Source organism: Ovis aries, chromosome 3 (assembly GCF_016772045.2).
Source record: "Ovis aries strain OAR_USU_Benz2616 breed Rambouillet chromosome 3, ARS-UI_Ramb_v3.0, whole genome shotgun sequence".
Taxonomy (NCBI): domain Eukaryota; kingdom Metazoa; phylum Chordata; class Mammalia; order Artiodactyla; family Bovidae; genus Ovis; species Ovis aries.
In genome coordinates, this window is record NC_056056.1 from 133,802,202 (window position 1) to 133,813,993 (window position 11,792).

The window sequence follows — 11,792 nt, forward strand, 5'->3', positions numbered from 1 at the left end:
ATTAATATGTATTGAGCGTTGAAATACACCAGGGAGTTACCAAGGATTTACATGAATTAATACATGTAATCACCACAACTACCTCATGAGAAATCTTTTTATTTTTGTTGTTTTTCTTTTTAAATGTATTTATTTTTCTATTTGTTTTGGCTACACCATGAAGCATGCGGGATCTTAGTTCCTTGGCCAGGGATTGAACCCATACCCGCTGCGATGGAAGCAGGGTATCTTAACCACTGGACTACCGGGGAAGTCCATCCATGAAGAACTGTGATCCCATTTAGAGCTGGGAAGCGGAGGCTTCGAGAGGTGAAGACGCGCTGGGTGGTAGCGTGGGATTCAGAGCTTGGGAGCCAGCTCCTGGAGCCTGGGCTCTTACCTGGTGCCATCTGAGGCAGATGCAAGCGCAGAGGCTCCCTGAAGATGCACCATCCCAGCAGTTTGGTGGCTGTTCAAACCACTGTCAATCCTCTCACACCTGGGAAGGATGACCAGAGGCTAGTCCTGTGCCCTGAGGGAAGATACAGAGGGAGGAGTCCACTGGGGGCCATGGAACCCTCTCCCAGGCCCCTGGCCCTAGGGAACATGGCAGCCTCCACACAGCAGTCAAAGGACAGAGGAGTCCTGGATTGGGGGCTAAATCCAGGAGTGTAAGCAGGATTTTGAAAGACTGGAAGGATTTGGACAGGAAGAGATGGGGAGAGAGGGTGTTTCAGGCTGGGTAAGAATAGTTTGGTAAAAATTTGAAGGTATTTGAAGATGAGCCCTGTGGGTGTCCTTGGCAGAGCGAAGGAGCAGCCAGGAGGGAGGTTGCTGGCTGGGGTGGAGGTGGGGTGGCAGCTGCAGGGACCCTGAAGGCTGTGCTAGGGAGCTGCCATGCCTATCAGAGAAACAGACAGCCGGCGAAACCATGGAGGGGACCACCCTCATGTGAGGACTGGGTTCCAAGAGCTGAAAAAGGCCTTGAGTGCTGCACCACAAGCTCCTGGGCACACTGCCTGACACATAGTGCACAGAGGAGATTTATTGAGGGAGAAAGGAGGGGCGGAGGTGCCTGCTAGGGGGTGTCTGGGAAACTTCCACCCTCTTTACGAAGGAAGATGCGATGACACACGGTGCAGGCTTCAGAGGAAGCTCATGGAGCTGCCCGCAGAGTCCCTGTCCTTTTGGCATAGGGCAAGAACATGCCAAGGGGTGAGGGAGATGGGAGAGTCAGATGCGGGCTCTGCTGGCCCAGGAAGACCTCCAGGAAGAGGCTGAGAGGAGGGAGCAGCAGAGTGAGAGGGAGAGAAGAAAGGAAGGATGGAAAATGGAGAGGAGGGATAAGGCAGGACGGAGACAGGATGGCAGGAGAGAAGGGCGGGAAAGAGAAATTCTGGTGAACCATGCAGACAAAATGGCAGGGGGAGGCTGGGAAGGGGCGTGTGGCGGGCGGGCTGAGGGAGTTCAGGCCAACCCCCTAAACAAAGTGACAGACAGCCCCAGACCAGCTGGGCCCCAGATTCTCTTCTCTTCCGTGTCCACACCCAGCCGAGGGTCACAGCCCACCCATGGGGCCCCAGCAGGGATCTTTGGGAAATGGCAGTCTCCAGAAGCAGAGCCAGCCATGGGCGAAGCTGGGGCCGCAGTCGCAGGGGCGATCATGGGGGAGCTCTGGGGTCCACTGCGGGAGCCAGCGATGCAGGAGGGAGGGGACAACAGGCAGAGTCTGGGGCGGGGACCACAGGAGTGTCTGAAGCAGGATGCACAGGGCTCCCTGAGCCCTGCTCTGGGCCAGACCTTCACGCCTGGCTTGCCTGGCTGTTGAGGGATGTGATGGAAGTCTAGTCTCATCTTGACAGTAACTTCTTCATTTCAGTTTTAAACAGATGGTTCCTGACCAAGTTGCTCCACATCTTATTAGCAAATACACGTTGGAAGAGAGACATACGTGACAAAATGGATGTTCGGGAGGCTTCCCCTGAAACCTCCAGGCCCTGGACGAGCCTCTGTCCACTGTGTCCATATCTCTTCCCAATGGACTCTGGGAATTTCTCTCCCACCTGCCTGACACCATCCTCCTCATCTTCTTCATTCTGCCCAGGTGCTTGAAGGGCTAGACATCCCTGTGTGCAGGCATGCTCAGTCACTCAGTCAGGCCTGACTCTTTGCAACTCCACGGACTGTAGCCAGACAGGCTCCTTTGTCCATGGGATTTTCCTGGCAAGAATAGTGGAGCATGTTGCCATTGCCTCCTCCAGGGATCTTCCGGACCCAAGGATTGAACTCGTGTCTCCTGCTGCTCCTGTATTGCCAGGTGGAGTCTTTACCACTGAGCCACCTCGGAAGCCCGAGACATCCTCTGCACAGCCTCTAACCTGTCTTATTTTGAGAGTTTGAGAGGGGTGAAGTGTGGCAATCCCATTTCTTGGAGAACTTACAGAAGCTCAAGGACCCACTGTATCCAGGGTTGACTCTGGCCTGGGCTATTCATGTCACTTGCCAGGGAGAGGGTCACTCCATCCTTGATACTCCACAGAGAGAGCTACTGTCCTCTGTGGGTTAGGAGATGAGGCCATGGCGTGGGGTGTGTCTCAGGGGGCCTGGGGGAAGGGTGAACAGCTCAATGAATGGCCCCTTTCCATGAAAGAAGAGGACGCAGCTATGGTTAGAGCTCCCAGATATTTTACCCAGCAACCTTCCCTGTCCAGTGCAGTCCATCTGCTTCCCCTGGTCCCCAGGAGGAAGCCCACAGCCAAGAGAAGATTCATCAGGATAGAGATGATGAAGAGCCAATGACACCCCCCTGGAGAGGCTGGGGCCTGGGGCAAATTACCCTATAACAGCAGGTTAATTAGATAAGACCCAAATTACATGAGCAAGGCTTGCAAGCCCAGCAATTTGATGGTTTCATGTTGTTTCAGAGGTGGGGAGGCTTGATCTCTAGCTCAGCACAGAGAAAATGACTTCTTGCTCGCAGGCAAGCCAAACCCATGAATTAAGCTCTTGACTGGCCAGCCACGAGCCCCAGTGCCAAGCACATATAAAGGAGGGCACCTGCCAGTCCTCACTGCAACCTGCAGAACCGTGTGGGAATTTGCCTTCGTTCCTCCAGCATCCAAGCTCCATCTCCACGAGAAGCATGAGCCGCCAATTCACCTGCAAGGCTGGAGCCGCTGCCAAGGGAGGCTTCAGCGGCTGCTCAGCTGTGCTCTCTGGAGGCAGCACGTCCTCCTACCGGGCAGGAGGCAAAGGGCTCAGTGGGGGCTTCGGAAGTCGGAGCCTTTACAGCCTGGGTGGCGTCCGGAGCATCTCCTTCAACGTGGCCAGCGGCAGTGGGAAGAGTGGAGGTTATGGATTTGGCCGAGGCCGGGCCAGTGGTTTCGCCGGCAGCATGTTTGGCAGCGTGGCCCTGGGGCCCATATGCCCAACTGTGTGCCCACCTGGAGGCATCCACCAGGTCACTGTCAACGAGAGCCTCCTGGCCCCCCTCAACGTGGAGCTGGACCCCGAGATCCAGAAAGTGCGTGCCCAGGAGCGGGAGCAGATCAAGGCTCTGAACAACAAGTTCGCCTCCTTCATCGACAAGGTGGGTCTGCTAGGACCTGGGGACCTGTAAACAGCCCTTGTCTTTTCTTCTCGGAACATGTGCTTTTGTTGCAGCAAGAGGGATTGAGATTAGAAATGGGAAGGCACGTAATCCAGGGTGACTGAATTAAGGTTTCCCGTATAGTCTTCCCTGAGAAAAGACAGGCAGATCAGTCTCTACTGGCAGAGGCTTGTCAGGGTTACTGAAAGGAGCTCCAAAGAGAAGACAGACCCTTGCTTCTTACTCTTGAGAGCCGGCTTGGTGCTACTGCTAAGCCTGGGGCCAAGCAGGCTATAAGCAGAAAGGGGCCAGGAAAGCTGTCCCCCTCCTATCATTGCAAGCTGAGCCCATCCTCTAGTCCTTTGACAGAAGGACTGGGAGCACCAGCGAATGGTCCTTCATGGCTGGCTTGGCCATGGGCTTTAGTTTTGGTGGGTGAGTACTCTTGAGAGGCAGAAGAGCACAGTGGGGACGAGGTCTCCACAGCGCTCTGAAGTCAGACCTGGTTTCCACCTCGGCCCCATCGCTGACCAGCTGTGTGACTTTGTGTGGCTAAGCCAGTCACGTAGCCAGCTGTGTGGACGGGTGGAGAGTCATCCACCCTGTTTATGCCTCTGTTTCCTCATCTCCACCATGGAGATAATAACCTACCTCTTGAGGCCACTATCAGATTTGTGAAAGAAACTGCATGTGAAGATCTTGGCATGATGCCTGATGCATGCTAAGTACTCCCCAGACGGCGGTGACTGTTATTATCATTTTTATCTCCGAAAGCTGAAGGAGGGGTGTTGGGAAGGAGAAAAATCAAAGGTCTGGAAGAAGCCTCAAGGGATCATCCAGTCCAGATAGGTCCTGCCTTTTTGCAGATAAGAAATGATTGCTCCCATTTTACAAGTCAGCAAAGGCAAGGGGCAATGCCATGCCCAAGGTCATCTCTGGGCAAGGGAAGGTGCAGTTGGAGGCTCAGCCTCCTGACTCCAGACCGAGTACTGGGCACTGGACATGACAGTCCTGGCTGGCTACATGACAGTCAGGCACCAAGGGTGGGCCAGCCCAGGACAAAGCCTATGTTGTAACAGTCAACGACCATCAAAACCTTGCATCCCCACAGCTCTGGACTCCAGTTTGGAGCAGTTCCTGTTGCCTCTGCTCACTCCAGGGGCTGCACTGTCTCTGTGGCTTCTTACCCCCTAACCCTTTCACATCTAGAAGAGCAAAGTATTCTGAGGTTTGGGGTCTGGGGATGTGGGAGTGGACTGACCTTGGGCTGAGTTGGTCAAACCTCATTAAGGAGTAAAAGTCTGGAGACACAGAAAGAAAGACAAGCATGAAGACAGTCACCTCTGTGAAAAAGGTGGTCTGTCTGGGGTGCCTCTGGGCTCAAACACTTGGAGGTTTCCTAAATAATTTTGGTCCCTAGAGGAGTACAGTCCCATAAGCCCAGGAAGCCAGCGGCGATGGGTACGTCCTATCAGCCATCCAGATGTGCATTGTGCTGTCCCGGGAGTAGGGTTTTCTCTGTGGTGAATACTCAGTCTTATGGATAGGCTTGAAAGAGTCAGGATTGCTTAAACCAAACCAAATGCTGGAGGATCTGCTGGAAGCAAGCTGTTTGGTGACCAATCCCACCTCAACACTGAAGCCCAGACAGTTTTCTGATGTCCTGCGTTTCTGACTTTAAGGAACACAACCTTGTTTAAAGTAGCTGTGCTCACATACGACTGAGAGAAGTCACATTCAAAACAGAAAAACTAAAAATCAACCCAAACCAAACAAGAGCAGTGGCTGCAGATCCACCAGCTCCGGTCAGTTTCCTGGCCCAGTGAGGCTATGATGGCATGGGAGTTCTGTCTGTGCATCTTGCTCCGTGAGCCAAGTATGCTCTAGGGAAGATGGTTCTGAGGGGCAGGACTAGGGGAGTAGGAAGAGGCCTTGAGAAAGATGGAGCTGGACTCTGATGAAGGAATTTAGAACACCCAGGAGTTCTTGGTCCATTGAGCCTCTTGATCATGAAATACTGGAAAATGAAGAGCAGTCTCCTGTCTTTTGAGTGGTCAGCCTTTCCAAAGATGGATTCAGCCTGACTCTGTTGCAGTAAATTCAGGCTCACCCCTGCCCTGGACTGGTTTGGCCATAGTGGGTTCAGAGTGATCAGATGCATGGGTTATTGGAACATATATCTGGGTTCAGTTCTGGGCTCTGATATTTATTAAACCACTGGACCTTGGGAGAGATCAACTTCTCAGTTTCCTTTCCACAAAATGAGGTTAAAGATGCATGCACCTCAAATAGCTGTTGTGAGGGGTAGAGGAGAAAATGCAGGGGGGACCGCTTTGCCCAGTGCCCTAGAAGGGACGGGTGTGATGGTTTCTATGGAGGCTCAACATTTCTGGGCATTGGGTTTCAGGTGAGGTTCCTGGAGCAGCAGAACCAGGTGCTGGAGACCAAGTGGGAGCTGCTGCAGCAGCTGGACCTGAACAACTGTAAGAACAACCTAGAGCCCATCCTCGAGGGCTACATCAGCAACCTGCGGAAGCAGCTGGAGACGCTGTCCGGGGACCGGGTGAGGCTGGACTCAGAGCTGAGGAGTGTACGGGACGTGGTGGAGGACTACAAGAAGAGGTGAGTGGGGAGGGGACTCCCTGTAGCTACATGACTCTCCCTGTCCCTTTTGAGCAGGAGTGGGCAGCTACCCCAGCTTGAAGTTTTTGGAGGCAGGGGGCAGTGTTCCTTGTCATATCAAGAAGAATTACCCCAAGATAGCTCTGGGATTGCTCCCTGATCCTCCAGCCTGACACTTGGGACAGATGGGTGGTTTCCCTCAGGATGTTCATGCCACATGCTCTTCCTCATTTTTGAAGCTGAATCTCCAATAATCTCATTCTTCCAAAATTGGTGATCACATCCCCTCCTCCAGGAAGCCTTCTCGCCTGGCTGGCCCCATAGGCCCTGGACTCTGCAGGCCCTCCAGCATCTGTGCCCTCTGTCAAGCACACTGCCCCCAGCTCAGGATCTTCCCTGGGCAAGTGAGGGTTCTCAGTGAGACATATTAACCATAAAAGCCCTGGCATTCCCACAGGTATGAGGAAGAAATCAACAGGCGGACAGCGGCAGAGAATGAGTTTGTGCTGCTCAAGAAGGTGAGGGGGTAGGCCGGTCTGGGGTCTGGGGGTGGCCTGGGATCTGGTGGAGCTGAGCTCTGCTTTCAAAGAAAGTGAGCTTATTCCAAAACAGTGAGGGGAAGGCAGGGGAAAACCACAATGCAAGACTATCCAGAGAAGGAAAAAAAGACAGGATGGGGGCATTCTTGAGTGCTTAGTGGGGGCAGAATTCTCCCACAGTGGAGAACAGCAGAGGACAGCACACAGAAGTCCCCTGCAGCTGCAGGCCTGCTCGGATGCCACTGGATTACTGACAGCAGTCTGGCTGGGGCTCCTTTTCTTAGCGGGGCACCCCATCCCTATTGCTGAGAGAGCCCATTTGCAGGATGGGGCAGGGCTGGGCCCTCTGCTCCTTCCTCCCCTTTCTCATGAGCCTCCCAAAGAGGAGAGGCAGCTAGTTCCCTGTGCAAGGGAGCAGCCTGCGGTGTGTGTTGCCTTCTTGGCTGCAGTGGCGGTGACCTGGGGATGGCTGGGCTATCTTTCAGGATGTGGATGCTGCTTATGCCAATAAGGTGGAATTACAGGCCAAGGTGGACTCCATGGACCAGGAGATCAAGTTCTTCAAGTGTCTCTATGAAGCTGTAAGTCTATCTCTCCATTCCACCCCTCTGAGGGCTCCATTAGGGTAAGACTCTATTCTGAGACACCCAGGAGGGACACCCAGGCCCCTGCTCTCATCTATTCATCTCCATTTCAGCCCTGAGAGGTTCCTCACCTCCACTCTCTGGGTGGGAGGGAAATGGTCCTGGCCTTACCTCCCAGGCAGCGGGACTCTGTCTGGGGCCTGGAGGGGGCTCACTATGCACCGTGAGCTGCAGTCTTGGTTTGGAGCCTCTAAATGGCATCACTGGGATTTGTTCACTTATGAGGGAGTTTGTTGACCTCCATCAGTCACGTCTTGAGACCATCACTGTTTCCCCTGCAGGAGATCGCTCAGATCCAGTCCCACATCAGCGACATGTCTGTCATCCTGTCCATGGATAACAACCGCGACCTGAACCTGGACAGCATTATTGACGAGGTCCGTGCCCAGTATGAGGACATTGCCCTGAAGAGCAAGGCTGAGGCTGAGGCCCTGTACCAGACCAAGGTAAGCTGGGCTGAGGCCAGGCTGGGGAGGGTGACCCCCTTCGACAAGAGGGCTGGGCCAGATCATTTTCAGAGCGGAGACAATATCCAGTTAAGTGTCCAGCATGTCCTGTCCCCATGACATCACCAACCCCAGCCACCATGCACTCCCACAACACACTCATCACCCCTAACCATGGCTCTGTTCTTTGGGTCCCCAGTTCCAGGAGTTGCAGCTCGCAGCTGGCCGGCATGGGGACGACCTCAAAAACACCAAGAATGAGATCTCGGAGCTCACCCGGCTCATCCAGAGAATCCGCTCAGAGATTGAGAATGTGAAGAAGCAGGTGAGACGGCTGGTTGCCTTTGCCTGGGGCAGACGGGCACAATTGGTGGGGGATGGGGGGCGGAGGTGATGAATGGGCTGAGGGTGTCAGCCTCCCAAATCTCTGCCCAGGAAGGGAAAGGGGCCAAACAGGTCACCACATCAAACCCTTAGAGCAGGCATCCCTGGGGTGTCTCAACTGCAGCTCAAGTGCCAGGGGTGTGGTAAGCTCTTGGGAAATAATAGTTGATCCTAGAGCATCTCCTTCCCCATGCCCTTGTCTCTGACCCCACATACCTGGGCAGACATTGTACCTTCAATACAGTGTTCCAGTGGTCTCTTCTCCTAGACTTTAAAGTCAAGAGCAGAAGGCTGAGCTCTACTCTCACTCACTTTGTATTCTCAGCATAGGCTGGCCAAATAAATGACTTTGCAAGGAACCGAGTGGTGCTGAATCTATCAGGGCTGCAGAATGCACTATTTTTCATTCACCAATGTCTAAACACAAGGCAGTGAAGCCAAAGCTAAGGAAGGACTTGCCAATGCCAGAAAGGGCTCCAACTAGAAGAGGAGCAGGGAGGTCTGACAGGTGGAGGTGGGCGTGTCTACTTCAGAATCTCACAGAATGAGTGGGACTTGGATGTGGATGATTCCAGGGAGCCCTTCTGGTTTCCAACTCTCCAATTCCCCATTTAGGCTTCCAACCTGGAGACTGCCATCGCTGATGCTGAACAGAGGGGTGACAATGCTCTGAAGGATGCCAGGGCCAAGCTGGACGAGCTGGAGGCCGCCCTGCACCAGTCCAAGGAGGAGCTGGCCAGGATGATGCGCGAGTACCAGGAACTCATGAGCCTGAAGCTGGCCCTGGACATGGAGATCGCCACCTACCGCAAGCTGCTGGAGAGTGAGGAGTGCAGGTAATGGGGCACGCTATGGCAGGAAGGCCCCGGGGGTTGGGGAAGGACCCAAGGAGAAAGCCCAACACATCCTAATCTAGAAAAGATGAGTTCTTGGGGAGTGAAGAGGTGGTGATGCTAGGGAAAATAACAGAATTGATAATACCTACCCAGACACGAGTGCTTACTTCGTACCAGGCAGTGTGCTACGTGGATTGGCTCATTCAATCCTCACAACTTCCCTGTGTGTACCTGGGCACACTCCATTCCCGCCAAACAGAAAAAGAAAAACCCATTACTTGTTCCATCTTCCGTAACTGCCCAGGTCCGAGAGAGAGATGGGCGGCCACTCCAGCATCCCCAGTGCTCTTGGGAGAAGGAAAGGATCAGCGCCTGGGTCTGACCTTTGGGAGGTGTCATGCTGTCTCTCAGATGTTAAACCTCATTAGGTTTAACTGGGATGGTTGCCTGGTTATCCCAAAGATTCAAGGGTGTCCCCCATAGCTTTTCAGGCTCTGTGCCAGAGGAGCCCTGGAATTTCCATAGGTGTCTACTGAGTTCAGAAACCCACGTTAGTCTGGTGGGGGCACTAGCTTTGAGGCTAATAGACTGCAGGTTGAATGACTGCTTGCTCTTATTTCTCCCCTTGTTACCAGGATGTCAGGAGAATTTCCCTCCCCTGTCAGCATCTGTAAGTACCTGTATGCTTGGACCTAAAACTGTACACTCTGTGGACTTGAAAGGGCCTTAGTTATACCCCACGTGTGGAGATGAGAAATCTAAGGACCAGAGAGGAAAAACCTTTGGCTGAAATCACACAGCCAGATAGCAGGGCATGGCCAAGCAATCGGGCCTCCTGACTCTCAGCCCAGGGCTCCTTCTCACTTACCACTGTCTCCTTGCTCCCAGGGGATGGCAGCTAGGAAGGCTCTCACCATGGGAATGGGGAAACAAAGGACATGGTGCAAGACAATAAGTATGGGTAAGAGGCCCGGAGAGCCAGGTTGCGAGGTTATGATCAGACCCGGGCTGGGGGACTGATGGACCTAGGAGGTCATGTTGATAGTTGTTAGATCTCTAGATTTCTCACCAGGGTTAAGAGTTAAATTGTAGCTTCCCAAAGATGCCCCTGGAGGACAGCTGGCAGGAAGCAGGAGGAAGAGGCTGGAGACTGAGAAGTTTAGAGAAAAGGCTAACAAAAGAGGCAGGAGGTGTCCAGAATGACACAAGAGCCCGTGGGTACCTGGACCAAAGAGGTGGCCCTCTGAGAGTTAAGAATCAGCTGAATTGAGTATAAGCTGGGCAAACCAAGGGTAGGGCGTGGGGGGAGCAGTCTCTGCCATATTGTCCCCAGTGGGGAGGGAGTTGACTGTGACTGGGTCCCCCAGCCAACCTGTTGTTCCAAGAAGAGCTGCACCCGTCCTGGGGAAAGGCGGCCTCCTCTGGCTCAGCCCCTAGCTGTGCCTGCGGGCTGCTGACCCTGCTCTCCCCCTGCAGCCATCATCAGCAGCACCAGCGGCAGCGGCGGCTATGGCTTCCGGCCCAGCTCGGTCAGCGGAGGCTACGTGGCCAACAGCGGCAGCTGCATCTCTGGAGTGTGCAGTGTCCGCGGCGGGGAAAGCCGGAGCCGGAGCACCACCACCGACTACAAGGATGCCCTAGGGAAGGGCTCCAGCCTGAGTGCCCCCTCCAAGAAAGCCAGTCGGTAGAGTCCGCTGCCCTCCCGCCATCCCTGCGTCCCGGCTCTGGCTCGGGCACATGCGCTCTCCCCAGCCCATTGTCAGCCCCGCCCCCACCCCTCCCAGCCTGTTCTTGCACCTCCGGTGCTGGCCTTGGCCGCTCACTTCTCCCAGACTGTGTCTTCCTGAACCTGGACAGGTGTGGACAACTGAGCTTGGTGAAATTCCTCCTTGCACATGCTGGAGTTTGCCTCCTTGGCGGTGGTCCCTGAACCATGCCATGGGCTCCCAGCCTTTCGTCTTCTGCACAACCTTTGACTCGGTGGCTGATTACTCTGTCTGGCTCCGTGGGTCTCAGACCCAGGCCCTCTTCTCACACTGGGGCCTTTGTCCCAGCTCCTGCTTGTGGTAGGAGCTGGCTCTGTGTTCAGGAAAAGGAGGGCTGAAGGACAGACGGCCAAGCGAAACCATCCCCACCCCACCCTGTCTGGCTCACGACTCATTCTGAGTGGACCGAGTACAACTCAGGGACTCTTTCTTCATTCTATCCTGCACCCACAAGCAGGGAAGAGGAGGCCCCTTCATTTCTCCTTTCTCCTTAATGACCCTCCCACTGCATCCTCAATAAACAGCACGATCTGATGGCTTGGTCTCTGAGTGGTCAAGGTGCGCGCACAGACCTCAGTTCAGATGCTCATGTGAGCACACAGGCACATGGACACACACATTACACCATGGCACATCACCCGGGCAGGTTAATCTTCTCTGTAGAGCAGAAAAGAAGATGCTTTCTGAGCCCACATGGCAGAGGGGCTGGGAGCACATGTTGGGCTGCAGGAACATGAAGTGTGGAGAAGAGTTGGGAAGTGAGAGGGAGAGGGCGTGGGGGAAAGAAAGGGAAAGCATAGCCAGGGTGTGTGTGTGGCCTGGTTTGTGGCTTTCAACAAAAGGGTTGCCTGTATCCACTGGCAGAAATGGTCCTGCTCTTGTCAGGGACTCCGGTCTCTTTCTGAGAACTGCTTGTTTCCTAGACGGTGGGAGCTTGGCAGGCAGTTATCTGCATTTGTTCAACCTGTGCCTCACTGCAGGGCGGTG

The 11,792-nt window shown here is 54.2% G+C and overlaps 1 protein-coding gene across 1 annotated transcript; it reads left to right on the forward strand.

Annotated features, from left to right (window-relative positions):
- Positions 1-3,052: 3,052 nt before the first annotated feature.
- KRT71 (keratin 71) lies at positions 3,053-11,339 on the forward strand. Its single transcript, NM_001280716.1, is given in 9 exon segments — positions 3,053-3,568; positions 5,976-6,190; positions 6,648-6,708; positions 7,215-7,310; positions 7,655-7,819; positions 8,019-8,144; positions 8,819-9,039; positions 9,675-9,709; positions 10,516-11,339. Coding segments are annotated over 9 exon segments (1,578 nt in total). The 5' UTR covers positions 3,053-3,121; the 3' UTR covers positions 10,728-11,339.
- Positions 11,340-11,792: the final 453 nt, after the last annotated feature.